Source organism: Coregonus clupeaformis, chromosome 33 (genome assembly GCF_020615455.1).
Source record: "Coregonus clupeaformis isolate EN_2021a chromosome 33, ASM2061545v1, whole genome shotgun sequence".
Classification (NCBI taxonomy): Eukaryota; Metazoa; Chordata; class Actinopteri; order Salmoniformes; family Salmonidae; genus Coregonus; species Coregonus clupeaformis.
In genome coordinates, this window is record NC_059224.1 from 5660435 (window position 1) to 5682865 (window position 22431).

The following is a 22431-nucleotide window of genomic DNA, read 5'->3' on the forward strand; positions in this document are numbered from 1 at the left end:
GGAATGTACCATCCATAGGAATATAACTAATTGGACATTCTAATTCCACGGTACACCTGGGAAGTGGGGACAGGAGTTTTTCCTGGTTAGGTCATAATAATAATAAGAAGAAGAAGAAGAAGAAGAAGAAGAAGAAGAAGAAGAAGAAGAAGAAGAAGAAGAAGAAGAAGAAGAAGAAGAAGAAGAAGAAGAAGAAGAAGAAGAACAAGAAGAAGAAGAAGAAGAAAATGATTTATTATACATAATGCTTTTCATTCAGAATCGCAAAATCGCTTTTAAAAAAACACATTCAGGGAGCTGGCAGTTGATGGGAGATGGTCTTCCACAGCCAGGTGATGATGCATTTTAGTAAAGGAGTAGCTTGAGTGGAGGAGGCGTTGATGGTAAAGCCAGGGAGGGAGAAACAGCAGTCAGACATGCAGGCCCGGAGCTTTTCATCAGGCACCTCTGTCAGGCACAGCTACTCCTCCTCTGTAGATAGGCTGGAACATCCACCACCAAATGTGTAGCCCCCACCTGGGTGATGCTTTGGCAGCTATAAGCACCCGAGAGACCACCACACCTCAGCAGTAATCAGCATCAGTGTCCTATGAGGTGAACCTCTGTCATCCCCTCACACCACAGTCCACATCTTTCCAGAAACCGGGGCAGGTGGAATAAAAAGCCGGTGATGTGTTGATCAGGTGTTGATGCATCATTCAAATTAGATTAGCTTGCTAGCTAGCTAGCTATAGCTAGCCAAGCCAAGTAAACAGACTTGCCATCATCAGTCCTGCAACTCAATGGATCACCACCAGATATTTTAGCTCAACCCTCAACAGGTTGTCAAAACTATGTAAATATGTACAATATTTACAGAGTTCTCTGCCAAGGTGTCCTCACGGCGTCATGGCAACCATAGGTGATATGTGTACAGGAAAAAGTCTGGGCCCTATGGCAAACACTCAGTCCTTGAGGGCCAAAACACTACTGGTTTTCATCCTTGTCCTCTGATCAGAGCCTGACTGACTTAGATCTGGTCCATCAGTGACGTTAATAAGTGTAGTTACATTTCGTAAGCCAGGTAGGAAAGAAAACCAACAGCACTACTGTCAGTTTAATAGCCCTGCTATAACTGGTCAAGTTTCGTGGTAAGGAAACCCCTCCAGGCCGATCCTGCCGATCGTCTATCTCCTGTGTGACGGAATATAGCTTTGTCTCCATGGTGGTCTGGCTGTGGCATGGAGTGGTCGTGGCTTTGTGGTTAGGGCAGCTACTCTGTCTGTCAGAAGGCAAGGCACACACACAGGCAGGCTGCTCCTGCTGAGACCGCTCCTTCTGCTCCTCCTGCTCCTACTGCTCCTCCTGCTCCTCCTGCTCTGCCATCCTCCTCTTTCATGTTGCCTAAAAGGTCTATGACTCTGTCATACAGTACACGCTTTTAGTTTTAGTTGTCCTAGGCTACCTGTCTAAAATACTTGCTCGCTAGTCTAACTTCCTTTCATGGGCAACGATGTGCCAGGCCAGTTAGTTAACATTAGCATACTACATCTAGCTACATATTGAACTTTCGTCCTCTCAGGCCAGGGGCACAATGTATTAATTTATGTTGGATCTGAATCGCCGTTATAATCATTGGCCAGTAGGAGAAGTTCAAATCCCTATCTCCATCCAAGGCTAATTTAGGAAAGGGATGATTTTAGCTAGCTAGTTGGCAGACGGTGGACAATGACACAACGAGATGATGCAACAATTGACGTTTGGCTTCTGATGTGTTGTGATTGGTGTGAAGCCAAATTCAAACTGGCTTCCCTTGACACTTTTTTTTGGTGCGCCAGGACCATTCACAGCTGAGCTCACTCAGTTTAGCTCAACGCTGATTGGCTTTTATTTTATACATGTTTTTTATTAAGGGAGGCCAAATGCTTGCTGTCTTCCCTTGCATTCAATGCTATGGGTGGCAACAATGTCATACTCTTTCTGACCAGACAGCATCAGATACCGGGGCTTGCGAAAGTATTCATCCCCCTTGGCATTCTTCCTATTTTGTTGCCTTACAACCTGGAATTAAAATAGATTTTTGGGGGGTTTTGTATCATTTCATTTACACAACATGCCTACCACTTTGAAGATGCAAAATATGGCTTATTGTGAATCAAACAAGAAATAAGACAAAAAAACATCACTATTCTAGAGCCACCTTTTGCAGCAATTACAGCTGCAAGTCTCTTAGGGTATGTCTCTATAAACTTGGCACATCTAGCCACTGGGATTTTTGCCCATTCTTCAAGGCAAAACTGCTCCAGCTCCTTCAAGTTGGATGGGTTCCGCTGGTGTACAGCAATCTTTAAGTCATACCACAGATTCTCAATTGGATTGAGGTCTGGGCTTTGACTAGGCCATTCCAAGACATTTATAGGTTTCCCTTTAAACCACTCGAGTGTGGCTTTAGTAGTATGCTAAAGCAGTATGTCCTGCTGGAAGGTGAACCTCCGTCCCAGTCTCAAATCTCTGGAAGACTGAAACCGGTTTCCCTCAAGAATTTCCTTGTATTTAGCACCATCCATCATTCCTTCATTCCTTGGGTTTTGGTGGGCGGCCCTCTCTTGGCAGGTTCTTGGCTATTCTTTCCATTTTTTAATAATGGATTTAATGGTGCTCCGTGGGATGTTCAAAGTTTCGGATATTTTTTTATAACCCAACCCTGATCTGTACTTCTCCACAACCTTGGTCTTCATGGTGCCGCTTGCTTGGTGGTGCCCCTTGCTTAGTGGTGTTGCAGACTCTGGGGCCTTTCAGAACAGGTGTATATATACTGAGATCATGTGACACTTAGATTGCACACAGGTGGACTTTATTTAACTAATTATGTGACTTCTGAAGGTAATTGGTTGCACCAGATCTTATTTAGGGGCTTCATAGCAAAGGGGGTGAATATGTATGCACACATCACATTTCCGTTATTTTTTTCATTTCACTTCACCAATTTGGACTATTTTGTGTATGTCCATTACATGAAATCCAAAATAGAAATCTATTTAAATTACAGGTTGTAATGCAACAAAATAGGATAAACACCAAGGGGGATGAATACTTTTGCAAGGCTACACATATTGAGACAGAGGGGCGCTGTTTTGTTCGCTCAGATGCTTTATCCGGTGAGATACATTCAGCCTCTTGTGAATTTGAAGGACATTTATGAAACACAGAGAGACGAAAGCTACATTATTTTGGGGGGAAGCCTGACTTCTCTTGGCATCCATTGATAAATGCCGCTGTGCATGAGTCAGCCAGGCAGCCACACAGGGCTCACCCCCTGTAATGCTGAGTCTGAGCCTGCGATTAAGGCTTTCTCCTTTAATGCTGAGTCTGGGCCTGGGCTTTCCTGAGAGCTAATCCGTCTACCGAGGGGTGGAGTGATGGAGTGATGTCATCGCCTCTCATCGTGTATCTCTCTCTCTCTCTCTCTCTCTCTCTCTCTCTCTCTCTCTCTCTCTCTCTCTCTCTCTCTCTCTCTTTACTGCAGGAGGGCAGATCTGAGAGGCAGGCCCTCTCTTCTCCTTCACTGCATCCCCTGCTCTTTCTCTCTCTTCCCTCCTACCTCATTCCCTCATCACCCCTCCTCCTCTCGCTGCTCTCAATACCTTCATTTTCAGCCCCCCTCTCAAATGTCAGCATGGCACATGAGTGGGAGGCAGCAGCAGTTCCATCTGAATCGAGAACAGTCTATGTTTTCTCCGATATGAGAGGATTGGGTCAGGGAGGGGATTTAGAGGAGACATAGTGAAGATCTCAATTGCATACGCCTCGCATCCTCTTTCCTCTTCTCCTCGTCTCCTTCTCAAAACCCATTGGATGAGAACGCCAGATGTCCCTCCCCTCTGACCTTCTCCTCCAATGGGTTTTGAGAAGGAGGCAAGGAGAGAGGAGAGAGGACACAAGGAGTATGCAATTGAGATTCTCCCAGAGTGAGGGTGTTTGACACCAAGAGAAATGTGTGTGTGTGTGTGTGTGTGTGTGTGTGTGTGTGTGTGTGTGTGTGTGTGTGTGTGTGTGTTGGTGAAGGTTGTCTGTTACATCGCAGCTAGAAGACATTGTTAATTTCCCTCCCAGGGAGGATTAGATTGAGTGGGTAGAGTCTTGCTGAGATACACAGAAACACATGCACACACACTAAGAAACACGCGCACACACAAACGCATGTGCACACCAAGCAAACAAGGAAAAACACACACACATGCACACACCTGCGCACAAATACATGCACACATGCACACAGACTCACACACACACTGTGTGTGATGACTCAGAGGAGTGCAGCTGGAGTTGATAAGGCCCCAGTCGTGAGGATGAGCTGTCAGCACAAATGATCTCGCAATGACAGTGTGTGTGTGTGTCTGCATGCATTCGTTCGTTTGTTTGCGTGTGTGTGTGTGTGTGCGTCTATGTCACAGCCATAACATGACATTTGTAAGGCCCAGTCTTGCCCACCACCACTGTGGCTGTATTTCTGCCTCTGAGTCTCACTGTGTTCACTGCTTGAGAGTACATATTTTTCTAAGCCCGGAGGTGCTTTGATCAAGTCGCAGTCTGTCTCCTCTCATTACCCACACAGTTGTTTTGCCTGATGACAGCTGCACCTGTGCTGTGGACCCAATCGAGACGGGAGCTGAAATATTTACAGAAGTGGCCTGTCATAGTGATTTAACGCTGGAGAGTGAAGAAGTGCAGATGTTTCTGCGTGTGTGCATTGCACCTCCACTTGAGAAATTAATTAGGTTTGATGATTCGGAGGGCAAATGTCTGATCACTGTTGTTGGGTTTTAATCAGCGGTGTAGGCAGAAATCCATTGATGGCATGTCCAGCAAAATGTTAGGTTGGCCAAAATGTGGCCTCTCAAATCATCATTAAATGATCATATAAGCATAGCCTACCCTATACCTTACTGTAATCGATAGCAAACCATCTAACGTGATTTTGCATTACAGACCAAATAGTCTTGTAGGCCACGTCACATTTAACATGCGACTCATATAGACACCCATATTAAACCATAGGCCTATAATAAATAGACTATGAGACTAAAACATAATAATAATCCAGGGCCGGTGCCAGAATGAATCAGTTGAAGGGGCATTTGATTTTTATGAGTGGGCCCGTTTTTTTTTCACGGGATCTCCTGTGTGCTTGTACAAGAATGTTGTAATGTGTGTCATAATAAAGACAGTTTCTACCTATCTGAGTGCAAGTATTTTTATATGCGTATTTTCGTGGAACAGTTTCATTTCAATAATAACGTTTCTGTTTCTCAAAATTATTGTAATGTGGTTAATCATAGAAATATGAATCAAAATGATAAAAATCTCAAAGTTAAAATTCAACTAATGCAAGAGCACCAGCCTTTGCTATATGGACACATTGATGGCCTACACCGTGTTTCATTGGCTTGCTAAATAAATTAGGCATGGAACTCAGAGACAGCCTATAGGCCAATGCAGCAGTAGGCCTATAAGTAAAATACAAGCTGACAAATAAAAACAGTAGAAAATATCCTGATGAAAATTCAGGTTGTTTCAATCGAATTAATCTCTCTACTCTGCCTGTCTGCCTCACTTTCTATCAGTCTTGACTTGAGCTATCGCTAGTGAAGTGCAACATTTTATCAACTCAGCAGCTTGGCGTGCTCAGGCGCGCGCGCTCCATCAACGTTATCAGGACAGAGAAACCACACACATGCTCATTGCTCACATGGAGCACTCAAACAAAAGACAATTAACAAATTTACTAAACTCCTAAATAATGGTTATGAAATAAACCAAAACCTGTTTCTCAGAAGTGTAGCAGGTTGTGAACTCTGCAAACAACGTTTCCACTCCAAGAATGATAAAGGTAAATGACTGTAACACATGTATTAACATAAATTAATATAACCAAATGACGGGGATTAGTGCTACATTTACTTGGCCAACTGGTTACATATGTAATGGGGAATTTATTTTTAAAAAACGACAATGAAACAATGAATGTGCAAAGAATTGTCGGGAGACCGTGGAACACATTCTGGAGAGCTGAGTGCATGCATTCTGGAGAGAGACGTCCATATCTTCGCCTCACACCCCTCCCCTTCATCTTGTCTCAACATTTTTAATTATACTCAAGACACATTATCTTCACACATTTGAGATGTTTTTCCACTGACAGCTGCAACTCAATAACCAGCTAGGCCTATTGCCACGCGTGCTGCCCAAATTGCTGGCTTCCCAAAAAGGCCATAGGCCTACGCGCTTGTGATTTGAAACAATCTACAGCTATTTATTATAAGAAGCTAATGATCCTCAATCTCTCTGGTAAATATTTTTAATTATTTTATTTAGACAGGAGTAATTATACAATTTTGGCAAAACATCAATTGACTTTAGGAGAAGCCAGCATTCGAACAGTGCACTGCGCACCCGCCAACTTTCCTTTCCAATTCCCAAGTGGCTGAAACCAGAGATCTGTATATAATGACGAGATGCTCATGTCTCCGCTCTGACAATGCGAGTCGTTGTCTCAAAGGCGGGAATGCAGGCGACAAGTTTAGGTCTGCATATTATTCCCATTGAAACGCATTGGGCTAATTCAGGACAGATTTTGGCGAGAGTGAGCCCCCTCGCTTCTCCTCTTCCTCTCTGCAGAAACTAGCGAGCAAAACAGCGCCGCTCTCTCTTAATATAGTCCAAGTATCTGATGCTATCTGGACAGAAAAAGTATGACATGCCATATACCTTTTGACCAGACAGCATCAGATACATGGTCTACACATACAGAGACAGAGGGACGCTGTTTTGCTCGCTCGGATCCTTTATCTGAGATTGATGCGTCTTTCTGTCAGCGCGTGTCAAATAAATGATCATTATTTCAATATTTTATTTGGACGGGCAAGGAGGTACGGTAGAGCGGGCCAGGCCACCTAGGGCCAATTCAAATACATTCCTAAAAATTATAGGCTATTTACATTGACTGGACACAAATATTGAATCAAATCAAATTTTATTTGTCACATGCTCCAAATACAACAGGTGTATTTGGCGCATGTATTTGGCGCTTACTTACAAGCCCTTAACCAACAATGCAGTTCAAGAAATAGAGTTAAGAAAATATTTACTAAATAAACTACATTAAAAAATAAAAAGTAACACAATAAAAGTACATAACAATAACGAGGCTATATACAGGGGGTACAGGTACCGAGGCAATGTGCGGTACAGGTTAGTCAAGGTAGTTTGTACATGTAGGTAGGGGTAAAGTGACTATGCATAGATAATAAACAGCGAGTAGCAGCAGTGTAAAAACAATGTAAATAGTCCAGGTGGCCATTTTATTAATGGTTCAGCAGTCTTATGGCTTGGGGGTAGAAGCTGTTAAGGAGCCTTTTGGACCTAGACTTGGTGCTCCGGTACCGCTTGCCGTGCGGTAGCAGAGAGAACAGTCTATGACTTGGGTGACTGGAGTCTTTGACAATTTTTTGGCCTTCCTCTGACACCACCTAGTATTTAGGTCCTGGATGGCAGGAAGCTTGGCCCCAGTGATGTATTGGGCCGTACGCACTACCCTCTGTAGCGCCTTATGGTCGAATGCCGAGCAGTTGCCATACCAGGCAGTGATGCAACCGGTCAGGATGCTCTCAATGGTGCAGCTGTATAACTTTTTGAGGATCTGGGGACCTCATGCATTTGCCTATTTTCATATATAATAAGAGAGGTCTGATTTTCTCCATGTAGGCCTACCCCTTATTATCAATAACATAGAGTCCCTTATATTTCAAAACTCGAGTCTCAAGCTCGGCTGTATGACAACGCTGGTGATATGTCAGTTGTTCCAGTCTATTACCTGCAAGGCACATCGGAGCATAAATTGGAATAACTTTGTTTTTTTATTTCACTGGACTGATGGTCATGTCTCAGCTGAGGGAGGGAGTCGAAGTGGAGAAGAATATTTCATGATTTCTAAAACTGTCTTTAAGGCCCTCAGATCATTGCAATCATTGATTGATTTAAAGGGGCACTGGAGGCCCTTCATGGCGAAATCACTGATATCAAATAACTTGGCAAATGCACCAACATCCTCTTCTATACACAGTCTCTTTGTTCGGCCATTTTACTTGTTTTTGCTAGCCAAGATGGCTTGTGAGTGCCTTCGGAAAGTATTCAGACCCCTTGACTTTTTCCACATTTTGTTAGGTTACAGCCTTATTCTAAAATGTATTAAATTGTTTTTCATCTATCTACACACAATACCCCATAATGATGAAGCAAAAACAGGTTTTTAGAAATTTTAGCTAATTTATTAGAAATAAAAAATGTAAATATCACATTTACTTAAACATTTAGACCCTTTACTCAGTAATTTGTTGAAGCACCTTTAGCAGCGATTACAGCCTCGAGTCTTCTTGGGTATGACGCTACAAGCTTGGCACACCTGTATTTGGGGAGTTTCTCCCATTCATCTCTGCAGATCCTCTCAAGCTCTGTCAGGTTGGATGGGGAGCATTGCTGCATAGCTATTTTCAGGTCTCTCCAGAGATGTTCGATCAGGTTCAAGTCCTGGCTTTGGCTGGGCCACTCAAAGACGTTCAGAGACTTGTCCCGAAGCCACTCCTGTGTTGTCTTGGCTGAGTGCTTAGGGTCGTTGTCCTGTTGGAAGGTGAACCTTCGCCCCAGTCTGAGGTCCTGAGCGCTCTGGAGCTGTGACAAGTACTGAGGATACGAAGAGGCAGGACGCAGACACAGAAGTCAACAATGTAAAGGTTTACTTAACACTGAGCAAGAGAACAACAAAGAGCGAGTACACGACATGAGACTAACGATCACACACAACACAACACTGAACAGTCCAGGGCTATGGTGATGAGATGATGAGGTGCAGGTGCGCTGGAGGTGATTACGGTGCGTTGGGTTTCCATTCCGGTGTTGCCGAGGTGGTGCGCTCAAACTGCTGGCTCAGTAGACCGGCGAATCAGAGCACCGGAGGGGAGCAACGGGAGGAGACGTGACAGGAGCAGGTTTTCATCAAGGATCTCTCAGTACTTTGCTCCGTTCATCTTTGCCTCGATCCTGACTAGTCTCCCAGTCCATGCTGCTGAAAAACATCCCCACAGCTTGATGCTGCCACCACCATGCTTCACCGTAGGGATGGTGCCAGGGTTCCTCCAGACGTGACGCTTGGCATTCAGGCCAAAGAGTTCAATCTTGGTTTTATCAGACCAGAGAATCTTGTTTCTTATGGTCTGAGAGTATTTAGGTGCCTTTTGGAAAACTCCAAGTGGGCTGTCATGTGCCTTTTACTGAGGAGTGGCTTCCATCTGGCCACTCTACCATAAAGGCCTGACTGATGGAGTGCTGCAGAGATGGTTGTCCATCTGGAAGGCTCTCCCATCTCCACAGAGGAACTCTAGAGCTCTGTCAGAGTTACCATCGGGTTCTTGGTCACCTCCCTGGCCGGGCGGCCAGCTCTAGGAAGAGTCTTGGTGGTTCCAAACTTCTTCCATTTAAGAATGATGGAGGCCACTGTGTTCTTGAGGACCTTCAATGCTGCAGACATTTTTTGGTACCCTTCCCCAGATCTGTGCCTTGACACAATCCTGTCTTGGAGCTCTACGGACAATTCCTTTGACCTCAAAGCTTGGTTTTTGCTCTGACGTGCACTGTAAACTGAGGGACCTTATATAGACGGGTGTGTACCTTTCCAAATCATGTCCAATCAGTTGGACTCCAATCAAGTTGTAGAAACATCTGAAGGATGATCAATGGAAACAGGATGCACCTGCGCTCAATTTCGTGTCTCATAGCAAAGGGTCTGAATACTTATGTAAATAAGGTATTTCTGTTTTTTATTTTTAATACATTTGCAAACATTTCTACCAACCTGTTTTCACTTTGTCATTATGGGGTATTGTGTGTAGTTTGCTGAGTATTTGTATTTATTTAATTAATTTTAGAATAAGGCTGTAATGTAACAAAATGTGGAAAAAGTCAAAGGGTCTGAATACCTTCCGAAGGCACTTTAGCTAACGGTGAGTTTCCTACACAGTGTAGCCTAGTCTACACAGCAATAGCTACTGTTTACTGCACATGGTATAAGTGCGAAGTGACTTGCCGTGAACCCGGCTATTATTTAGAAATTGATAAGCCAAATTTGTTTTATTTTTTATAATCAAGCATCATTCAAATTCATTACATTGGCCTAAATAAAATAGATTTTATGTACAGCACTAGATTTTATGTAAGATGTCCTTGATTGTCCTGAAAGGCATCTGCCAAATAACATGTATTGTTATTATTATTATTATTATTGTCAATACACCACCCATTCACGAAAATGGTTTGCTCCGAAAGACAGTGAGTCACGTCACGTGGCTGTGGCTTGCTATATAAAGCCGACAGACAGGCATCGAGGCATTCAGATACTGTTCGATTGAACGTTAGAATGGGCAAAACGATTGACCTAAGCAACTTTGAGCGTGGTATGATCGACGGTGCCAGGCACGCCGGTTCCAGTATTTCAGAAACGGCCGGCTTCCTGGGCTTTTCATGCACGACAGTGTCTAGGGTTTACCGAGAATGGTGCGACAAACTAAAAACTTCTAGTCCTGTGGATGAAAACAGCTCGTTGATGAGAGGTCAAAGGAGAATGGCAAGAATTGCGCAAGCTAACAGGAGGGCCACAAACAGGCAAATAATGCTGCAGTACAACAGTACAACGTCGGTCCTTGTCATGGATGGGCTATTGCAGCAGACAACCACACCGGGTTCCACTCCTATCAGCTAAAAACAAGAAGAAGCGGCTCCAGTGGGCACGCGATCACCAACACTGGACAATTGAGGAGTTCGACGAATCCCGGTTCCTGTTGCGTGATGCTGATGGCAGAGTCAGGATTTGAAATCAAATCAAATCAAATCAAATTGTATTTGTCACATGCGCCGAATACAACAGTGAAATGCTTACTTACAAGCCCTTAACCAACAACGCAGTTTTAAGAAAGAATACCCCAAAAAAATCACACAACAAAATACAATATAAAATAATACGAAAAAGCAGCAGTAAAACTAACAATAACGAAGCTATATGCAGGGGGTATATGGCGTCAGCAGCATGAGTCCTTGGCCCCATCCTGCCTGGTGTCAATGGTACATGCTGGTGGCGGTGGTGTAATGGTGTGGGGAATGTTTTCCTGGCACACATTAGGTCCCTTGATACCAATTGAGCAACGTTTCCATGCCCTGAAGAATTTGGAGGCAAAGGGGGTTCCGACCTGGTCCTAGATGGGTGTACATAATAAACTGGCCACTGAGTGTAAATCCCTTTAGTTTACACACCCTCTCCCTACTGCTAGCTATGAATTCCATCTGATGGTGTGTGCATGTTTAGGCCAGTGCTTGACTTGACTTGGACTGAAATAGGTGCTGGTACTCATTTTGGGTGCCGGTACCGTTTATATTTAGGTGCAGGAATTCCTCAATACTTTTGAGCTAATATTCTATAAGAGGTTCAGGAACTCAAGCAGAAGAAAATTTTAGGTGCCGGTACTCAGTTCCGGTGAGCTCTTGCCCAAGTCAAGTACTGTGTTTAGGTAAAAATACAAATAATGTTTTGTTTGGAACACTGACAAGTAGAGACATTAAAAAATATATATACTGTATATATATTTTTTTGCACAATCTGATTGGGTGGGCCTGGCTCCCCAGTGGGTGGGCCTGCGCCCACCCAAGCTCACCCGTGCCTACGCCCCTGGTTTGAATGTTTTTTAATGGCTGCCGAACTGTCTCTTTGCTCTGTTGACAGGACCAATACAGGTAGACAACTCACTCAGACAACTCACTCAACAGGTCAAACTTAACCGACCTGACCTCTGACCTCCACCCAGAAAAATAGACCCACTCCCTCTAACCATTTGAAACACAAAATCATATGAGAGGGAGCGAACACAGCAGACATGAAAAAGATTTATATCGGCAAAACGGCGCTAAAAGTCTCCCGAAATGGCAGTAAACATCAGAAAAAGAGGTAAGAAAGAACGCTTCAGAAGCTATTCATCCCTCTATCTCTCCATCTGCCCACTGGGGTCATTTCATCCTCCCCATCTTTGTCAAGTGGTCGTGAACAACTCGAACGTCCATCCTCCTAACAGAATCATTATCCCACCTCATTGTTTTCTCACCGCCGACCGCTATTCTAAATGAAAACACTCATTACCGTGTGACTCAGCTGCCGTTTCCAGAGGTCACTAATGTGTGATTCCCATTGGGAGATTGGCTTCATAAACTCATTCTCTTGTCATGTAACCAACACCTGTGGTGTGCCGTGCATCGTATTGCCAGTACCTGGTAAGGCAATTGTTATAGCATGAAAAGCATTCAAACTGTGCCCCAAAAAACATTTGAGTAACCATTGGTTACAGAATGGGATGATAATCAAATATTAGGGTATTGTTATTCCATTTAATCATAAATGTGTTAGGTGTGAGACTTAGAGCAAGTAGGATGGTGACTAGAGATGAGTAATGCTAAACATAGGAGGGAATAACGGTATTATCACTCCACTTACTTATTTCTTTTTTTTTTATCTCAGAACCAATAGCTTAGTTTTCACTCATATAATTAAGAGCATGCTCTGCTTGCTTTGATGGGAATCTGAAGCTTTGTTGCATGTGTATCATGGGCTTTGGTGGTTGTGTTTTGTCTGTGTGCTGTAGGAGTGTGTGTGTGTGTGTTTGGAATGTGGATTGGAGCATTTGTGTGTATGTGTTTGCATCATTCTGGTGAATTCAGTCATTTTATTCAGTTTAATTCAAGATACTATCTCCATGATAAAAATAATAATAAAATGGATTGCCCTTTAATTTAGGGACTTCACCTTCATTTTCATCCTCTTACGTTCACTTGGCCTCTACCAGCAACCTCCTCCTCCTTCTATGATCTTGTTAAGGAGATAGAGGGATGAGAGCGTGGTGACCACATCTCTCACCTTTCTCTCCTTCTCATCCATTTCACTCCCTCTCTCTCTCTCTCTCTCTCTCTCTCTTTGTCTCTCTCACTCGCTCTCTCTCTCTCTTTCTCTCTCTCACACTCTCTCTCTCTCTCTCTCTCTTCCTCTCTCTCTCTCTCTCTCTCTCTCTCTCTCTCTCTCTCTCTCTCTCTCTCTCTCTCGCCCTCTGTTATCGGTGATCTCCCTGCAGATAGAGTCATTACCATACTTCCTCAATCTGTCCATCAAAACAGGCCCATTAGCCTGCCAAGGAAACTCAGACCCATCAAAGGGGAGAGGATACATTTATTTTTACCTCTCACACCTACTCGTTATTAGATTGGGTCTCAGGTAGTGCTGGGGCTTTATAAATAGTCCACATTGTGCTGTCTTGTTGAATTACACATGGGATATCACTATTCAGTTAATTACACATGGGATATCACTATTCAGTTAATTACACATGGGATATCACTATTCAGTTAATTACACATGGGATATCACTATACAGTGAATCCAAGCCGTCAAAATATTTTCCTGTGATAGATTACAGCTCATAGAGCCATAGTTCATCGTAGGTTACATCCCAAAAGGCACCCTATTCTCTGTAGTGCACTACTTTTGACAGGAGCCTTCTGGATAAAAGTAGTGCACTATATAGGGAATAAGGTGCCATTTGTGACGAAGCCTTAGTTTAAAGTGATCCTGTAAGTCACTGTAACCACTCTGGCTGGTTATGGTGGTGGTGTTCTTCTGTGCTATGCAGCAAGGTTGTGTCGTTTTAGGTATTAGAGCTGAATGTTAATCGGAAGCCAAAAGCAGGCAGACCTTTCTATACTTTAGCTGCATATAGAATATATGATTTGGGACTCATAATGTTTTCATTACCACTGTATGATGCACATTGTTCATGGGTCATCACACAATACTCCCATTACATCTTATTTATACTCAATGTAACATATAATATATATGCATGTAATATAACATGAAGTTACCCCAGTAATATGCTACTTCAACTATGTCTGATGCGTGTTTTTGTCCCTCACAGCTCTTTGCAGGAACAGAAAGAGGACCTCCGGAAGCATCTGTCCTACACCACCCACAAGCTGGAGCTGCTAGAGAGCGAGTTTGACTCCACGCGCCAGTACCTGGAGACAGAGCTACGCCGTGCCCAGGAGGAACTCGACAAGTTTACAGACAAACTACGCAGGTTTGCCAAACCACATAATCACACCTTTATTAATCACATTCTATTGATTTTGGGTTTATACAGTATGTCTGGAAATATACCAGACTGGATAAATATACCAGACAGGATAAATATACCAGACAGGATAAATATACCAGACTGGATAAATATACCAGACTGGATAAATATACCAGACAGGATCAATATACCAGACTGGATAAATATACCAGACAGGATCAATATCCAAAAATAATTTATTTTATATAGCCCTTCTTACATCAGCTAATATCTCGAGTGCTGTACAGAAACCCAGCCTAAAACCCCAAACAGCTAGTAATGCAGGGAGCAAAAACTCCCTAGAAAGGCGAAAGCCTAGGAAGAAACCTAGAGAGGAACCAGGCAGGGGTGGCAGTCCTTTGGCTGTGCGGTATAACAGAACATAAGATGTTAAAATGTTCATAAGTGACAAGCATGGTCAGCATACCAGACAAGCATACCAGACAGGATAAATATACCAGACTGGATAAATATACCAGACTGGATAAATATACCAGACAGGATAAATATACCAGACTGGATGCATATCAAGGTAAAGCCCTACAACTAACACAGGATACCTATCAAGGTAAAGCCCTAAAACTAACACAGGATGGATATCAAGGTAAAGCCCTAAAACGAACACAGGATGCATATCAAGGTAAAGCCCTAAAACGAACACAGGATGCATATCAAGGTAAAGCCCAAAAACTAACACTGGATAGATAGTCCCCTGTAGCTCAGTTGGTAGAGCATGGCGCTTGCAAAGCCAGGGTTGTGGGTTCGTTTCCTACGGTGGGCCAGTATGAAAATGTATGCACTCACTAACTGTAAGTCGCTCTGGATAAGAGCATCTGCTAAATGACTAAAATGTAAATGTAAAGCCCAAAAACTAACACTGGATACATATCAAGGTAAAGCCCTAAAACGAACACAGGACTACATTATCATGACGGATACATAGCATAGACATCATTAATCCAATGGGTGCTGAAAGTGTTCAATTATTAATAGTGTGAGTTGGTAAGCCGGTGTCATTGTTTGTCTTCTGGTAGAATACAAAGCAGCTACTCAGCACTGCAGAGGATCAACCAGGACCTGGAGGATAAGATCCATAGAAATGTAAGTGAAGTGTGTGCATGCGCATAAGTGCATACATGTTTGTGTACACCTGTAGTTGTGTGTGTGCATGCACACTCGTCTAAGCAAGCAGTGGTCGTTACTCTTTAGGAAAGGCAGTGAAAAGCACAGAACAGTGGATTTGAATATGAATACACTAGCTGTTGGTACCACTGACGTTAATTACAGCCTATTTCAATGGGCTGTCCTCCTTCCTGTGGCAGTAGCATAGCGAGCCCATTGTTCTGAGCTAGCCTTGCGACTTACATCTTTTGTCAGATGGCAAAAGAAAGGATACAATTAACAAGCCTGCCATTCCAGCATTGTATGATCATCATGTGTCTTCTTCCTCGCTATGAATAGACAGCTGAATATGTCCCTCTCTGAATGTGTTAAGCAAAAGATAATCATGATCACAAAGAGCTGGAACATTAAGACGGCGCAGGCTGATAGCGAGGAGGAGTGGAGAGGGTCTTCGTTTCATGGAACGTAGAGGGACTGAATAATTTATCAAAACGCATACGTCTTTTTATATTGGATGTCAAGCTGTGAATCCTTATCATTTGTATGTCTATTCAGCTCAGATGCTCCCTCTTCAGGGGTTATCAAGTTGATGATGTAGTTATCGTCAGTAGATCATTCACTCACTTTTTTACACATCACAAACCCCCGATCTGAGTTTAATACAGTTCGGAAAAAGACACACAAAAAAAAAACGTATTACATTTATTAACATTTTCAAACAAAATCAAACCTACATAGAATACAGAATACAATAGAAAGGCACACACAAATTCCAACAAACATCAATGACATCACACCTGCTCAAAACCACATGTTCCCACCGCATCCATACCCATCCTATTTGTCTCACTCCAACATTTACTCTCATTCTTCATACCTTGGGTGTTTCCAGTGCTTGTAACACTCTATGCCATATGGCCTCAAATTGAGCTATTCTATTTCTCTCTGTAGCCCACACTTTTTCAATATTGAAATAATTTTCAGTTGCAAGGATTTGTATATCTTACCTATCATATTAGTATCCTTTTCTGACTTTAATAGGATTCCCTCAACATTGCTCGGATGTCCAAAAGATATCAAATCAAAATGTTGTGATGTTTTCCCATTTCAAGAGCGTTAAATATTTATTTACTATAGTGAGTGCCTATTAAGTGCCAAATAAAGTAACAGGGTTGACCATAACAGGGTTGACCGTAACAGGGTTGACCATAACAGGGTTGACGATTTCCTCCTAAATCAGCCATAAAATCCCTTCTGTTTTGTGTTCAACAGGGAGGGACAATTGAATGCAAACTTCACCATTTTTTTATTATTGTTAAAACACTTTGAGCCTGTCTATGGGTGACAGGGTTGACGTGTTATGCTCGACCCACTCAGTTTTCCACCACAAAACACCAGAACATTGGCCAAAATAGTAGAACCAGCTCAACTGCTTTTACACTATTATTTGACTATAAGATGTTAAATGTTTCTTTTGAAACAAATATTTAAAAAGGAATAGTTTCACCATATTAAAACGGGAGTTCGGTTCACGGAAAAAGGTTGACCTTAAAATGAGGGACAGGTTGTTGTTATTTAACCTTAAAATCAATCACTAATCACATGAAATAAATAATAATCTTCAGAAATGACTAGGGCTTTACAATGATAGTGAAAACTTGAGAAATGACTGGGGCTTTACAATGATGGTGAAAAATTTGAGAAATGTTGGGGTTCAATGGGTTAAAATCTTCTGAGCAGTCACAGAGAGTGTAAGGATGCTGTCATGAATTTAGGCACAGATATTTTTGAATTTTCCATGTGGTCTATATTAAAGAGATTCTCAGGTACTTTTGTATATTTTTTAGCCAGTAGTTCTGAAAGTAGCGCTCACAAGCTAAAAATGGTCACCAAAAATTGTGTACTACGTCACATGTGCAGATATGTGCACCATGTCATTACTCTCTGTTGCTCTGCTGTGTGTGCATCTTGCTACCTGTCACTCAAATGGGGAGGGCCTGAAGTTCATTGACTAGAACTCGAATTGCTAGGGGACTGACAGAGGCCCACAGCATTCAGAAAAACAGTCGCTTTCAAACTAGTGATTTCTTGGCTAATTGAGGTAAGAAGGTAATTCTGGTGATATATTGTACATGTATGAACTACACATTGACACATCCAGCCCAAAGTGGGAGGTTTAAAAATAGTTATTGGGAGCACGGCTTTAAATGGCACTTCATTTAATATAACATGCTTGTATTATTTGTGGACAATTTCTACTTAAAATATCAGAGGGACGCAAAGGGACTCATTTCGTGGAATGACCCAACAAAGCATTTACATAACATTTTATGCACTTACTCAATAAACACTTTGCGGCCTCTGGTAAAAATTAGGTAAAGTAGGGGGGCAATAGGAAAGCATGCTTGAAGTACACTGTCACGATCGTCTAACATAGAGGACCAATGCGCAGCGTTGAAGGTGAACATATTTTATTACTATAAATGATCACACGATCAAAAACACAAACGAAAACGTGACGTCTACGGTTTCACACAAACCGAAATGAACAAGAAACCACAAACACAACGTGAAAGACAGATAGTTAAATATGACTCCCAATCAGAGACAACGAGCCAACAGCTGACACTCGTTACCTCTGATTGGGAGTCACTCAAACAAAGAAATACAATAACCTAGAACCCACCACAAAACATAGAAACTAACACCCTGGCTCAACATACGAGAGTCCCCCGAGCCAGGGCGTGACATACACTCTTAAAAAGAAAAGGGTTCCAAAGCATTCTTCGGCTGTACCCATAGGAGAACCCTTTTTGGTTCCAGGTAGAACCCTTTTGGTTTCCATGTAGAACCCTCTATGGAAATAGTTCTACATAGAACCGAAACAGGTTCTACCTGGAACCAAAATGGTTCTACCTGGAACGAAAAAGGGTTCTTCAAAGGGTTCTCCTATGGGGACAGCCGAAGAACCCTTTTAGGTTCTAGAGAGAACCATTTTTACTAAGAGTGTAGCTCAACAAAACAATATTTAGGCTACAGTGTGAGACGGTTCCACTAAATAAAGGTATTGTTTGTTATATAAGATTCGACCGGAATGTCCCAGGGAGAAACCTCCACACATAATCTACAGTTTGGTTAATCTTCCACCGTTACTATCATCCACTTTCACGTTCAGATTCCTGCCATCCTTCATGATGGTCACATTCCTCTTCCCTTCGGCCTCATCTGTAGAGTCAGGAAGTTCTGTTCTCCGGGTCTCAGGAAGACCAGAGTTCCAGCAGTCAATGACAGGCTGCTGAACACTATAGTAGGGATGGACCAGTGGTACATGGCCGAAACGCTATTGACCCCAAGCCAGTGGCTGTTTGCCTGACAGACGTGGGTAACAGCTCCTGAATGTAGACCATGCAAACCGAACCAGCCCAGTTCCTGAAGAACCTTCCAGTGGTCGCAAGAGCAGTAATAGCAACGGCACTGTCTTGTGGGACAGTGAGGGTGAGCAGACAGACAAACACAAGGGTGGATATCAGGGATATTTTTCTCCCCAAAACTTCCAAGAACCAAATACAGAGAAAGTGAGCTGGTGTTTCTGTGAGTCTGAACATCAGCTGTACCAGAAAGATGTCCAAGCCAAATGTCCCAACATTTAGAGAGAGGCAGAAGGTTCAATGCAAACCATCCAAATGATAAAATAAGGAAATATTTTCTTCATGTGAAGTAAATAGGACTTTGATGCCTCATTTATATATTTTCCTCACCTCAGTCACCTCCAGTAGAGTATTTGGAACTGTGCGTTTGTTGATCGCTGCAACTCTAAGAATCAACTTGTTAGCTTCTTTAGTTTTCCCCCGACCAAGTTACCACCTTTGTCACACCCTGACCTTTAAATGCCTGTTGTTTCTCGTTGGTTTGGTCAGGGTGTGAATTTCTATGTGTATATCTATGTTATTGTATTTCTATGTTGGCCGGGTGTGGTTCCCAATCAGAGGCAGCTGTCGATCGTTGTCTCTGATTGGGGATCATACTTAGGCAGCCATTTTGTCTACCTTAATTGTGGGATCTTGACTCTTGTTTTGGCTTGTTTGTGTATAGCCATTGTGAGCTTCACGTTACGTTGCTTTTGTTGTTTTTGTCGAGTGTTTATTCGTTCTAATAAACATGTACTCATACCACGCTGCACCTTGGTCCAATCCTGTACTCAACGAACGTGACAGAAGATCCCACCACCAACGGACCAAGCAGCGTGGCCAGGAAAAGCAAGAAACCTGGACATGGGAGGAGATACTGGAAGGAAAAGGATCATGGACATGGGAGGAGATCCAGGAAGGTATGGATCGCCTTCCTTGGGAGCAAACAGAGGCAGCGAAGGAGAAAAGACGGCGACTCCAAAATGCGAATCGACGAAGGAGACCCGAGAGGCAACCCCAAGAAAACATTTTGGGGGGCACACGGGGTGGTCGACAAAGCAGCAGGAGGCCGTGAAAGGGCTGACTGTGGAGGAGGAGGCCGCTATTTTAGAGGTCCTCCAAGACCTGCAGATCAGCAGTTTAAGAGAGGAGGCCACCACATTACAGGGGCTGATGGCGAGGTTAGAGCAGGAGAGCTCCCTTCAAGAGGAGGCGCTGCAGGAGGCCCGTAGGGAGAAGGAAGTAGTGGATGCACGGAGAGAGGAGCTGGTCAGGCAACAAAAGGAGCGTGTGTTCATTGAGGAACCAAGGTATGCGGAGATACGCACTGTTTCGCCAGTGCGCATTCACAGCCCAGTGCGTCCTGTGCCAGCGCCCCGCATGTGTCGTGCGAAAGTGGGCCTCCAGCCAGGACGGGTTGTGCCGGCTCAACGCTCCTGGTCTCCAGTGCGCCTCCTCGGTCCAGTATATCCTGCAGCAGTCCTACGCACTGTGTCGCCAGTGTGCGTTCACAGCCCAGTGCGTCCTGTGCCAGCGCCCCGCACGTGTCATGCGAAAGTGGGCCTCCAGCCAGGATGGGTTGTGCCAGCTTTACACTCCAGACCTCTAATATGCCTCCACGGTCCAGTATATCCTGCTCCGGTTCTACGCACTGTGTCACCAGTGCGCCTCCCCAGCCTGGTACGCCCCGTACCTACTCCCCGCACCAAACCAGTGGTGCGTGTCGCCAGCCCGGTACGCCCCGTACCTGCTCCCCGCACCAAACCAGTGGTGCGTGTATCCAGTCCGGTACGGCCCGTGCCTGCTCCTCGCACCAAACCAGTGGTGCGTGTCTCCAGTCCGGCACGGCCCGTGCCTGCTCCTCGCACCAGACCAGCGGTGCGTGTTCCCAGCCCGGTGCGGCCCATGCCTGTTCCTCGCACCAGACCAGTGGTGCGTGTCCCCAGCCCGGTACGGCTGGTGCCAGAGCAGTCCGCTCCACCGGTGCCTAGTCCAGTTCCGGTCAGCTGCTCCACTCCAGTGCCAGAGTAGTCCGCTCCACCGGTGCCAAGTCCAGCTCCGGTCAGCTGCTCCACTCCAGTCGGTGCCCATTCCAGCTCCGGTCAGCTGCTCCACTCCAGTGCCAGAGCAGTCCGCTACACCGGTGCCCAGTCCAGCTCCGGTCAGCTGCTCCACTCCAGTGCCAGAGCAGTCCGCTCCACCGGGGCCCAGTCCAGCTCTGGTCAGCTGCTCCAGTCCAGAGCCAGATCAGTCCGCTCTACCGGTGCCTAGTCCAGCCCCGGTCAGCTGCTCCAGTCCAGAGCCAGAGCAGACCGTTCCACCGGGGTCCAGTTCAGCTCCGGTCAGCGGCTCCACTCCAGAACCAGACGTCAACGTGTACTGTCATGCCCTGACCTTTAAATGCTTGTTGTTTCTCGTTGGTTTGGTCAGGGTGTGAATTTCTATGTGTATATCTATGTTATTGTATTTCTATGTTGGCCGGGTGTGGTTCCCAATCAGAGGCAGCTGTCGATCGTTGTCTCTGATTGGGGATCATACTTAGGCAGCCATTTTGTCTACCTTAGTTGTGGGATCTTGACTCTTGTTTTGGCTTGTTTGTGTATAGCCATTGTGAGCTTCACGTTACGTTGCTTTTGTTGAGTGTTTATTCGTTCTAATAAACATGTACGCATACCACGCTGCACCTTGGTCCAATCCTGTACTCAACGAGCGTGACAACCTTGCTGATTCCGGAATAAACCATATGTAAATGAGAAACAGTGCCTGTTGTGCCACCATCACATATTGGGCCATTCTTCAGTCCCAGATGAGGCACACTAAACCAGCCAGGGCACATTGTCCAACACCAGCAAACATCTGGTTTAGACAGGAGGCAAAGGATCGCCTGGTCATTCCAATCCATTCAGTGGCTAATATAGTGCTGTTGATTTGATATCCTCCTAGTGCAGCCGCTAGTATAAACTGGCATACCAGGTACAGATACAGGTTTGCAGACAGGCCTGTCTTCACAGTAAAAATGTGCATGAGAACCACTGGTAGGTGAACCATGAACACAGTTTGTGCAACTACGACTAAATGAACATTTCTCCCCAACCCGATCAAAATTAGTGACTATGGTGGTTTCGTACAGTATCTTGTTGTAGACCCATCCCTTCTGGCACTCAGTGGTTTGATTGAGTCCATTCTCCCTGACGGTGTTAATGTCCCAGTCCACTTGATCAACTATCAGACACCTAATGAAGGCTCCATGCTGCTCCCGGGGCACGGTCAGATTCAGCTGTTCCTCACTGCTCAGATTAGCACCAGCTCTAAGGATCCAGTCAGTGTTACGGTGGCGCTCAGGGTCTGTCTGGACAAAAAGAAAACTAGCGAATAGGACTGGGAGGATGAGGTTCGGCAGACATAGTCCAAACAGTATAAGCTTCTGGAACAATCCAAAGTCTCCAACGTTAATCAGCATATCGCCAAATTCAACCATCTTGATTCCAGGGAGTGCCAGAGACTCCTAGGACGTGGCAAGGTTATTCTGCATCAGTCAGAAGCCCCAGACAGTTCATTGGTACAATATAGAAGCCACTACTGTAGATGACGCAACTTAATGTCTAACTACTGGACAATCTTCAACTGGTATGTGGATAATTCATTATTGGGGGAACAGCTGCACACAA

The 22431-nt window shown here is 44.2% G+C and overlaps 1 protein-coding gene across 3 annotated transcripts in view; it reads left to right on the forward strand.

The window, feature by feature from the left end:
* LOC121548551 (brain-enriched guanylate kinase-associated protein) overlaps positions 1-22431 on the forward strand; it is a 36523-nt gene that overhangs the window by 4492 nt on the left and 9600 nt on the right. For 2 of the 3 annotated variants that reach the window (XM_045210133.1, XM_045210132.1), the window contains exons 2-3: positions 14037-14198; positions 15269-15335. In XM_045210133.1, the coding sequence (XP_045066068.1) occupies positions 14037-14198; positions 15269-15335 (229 nt within the window). Of the gene's footprint in view, positions 1-11803; positions 12026-14036; positions 14199-15268; positions 15336-22431 lie in introns of all 3 variants that reach the window. The other variant, XM_045210131.1, reaches the window with a different exon arrangement.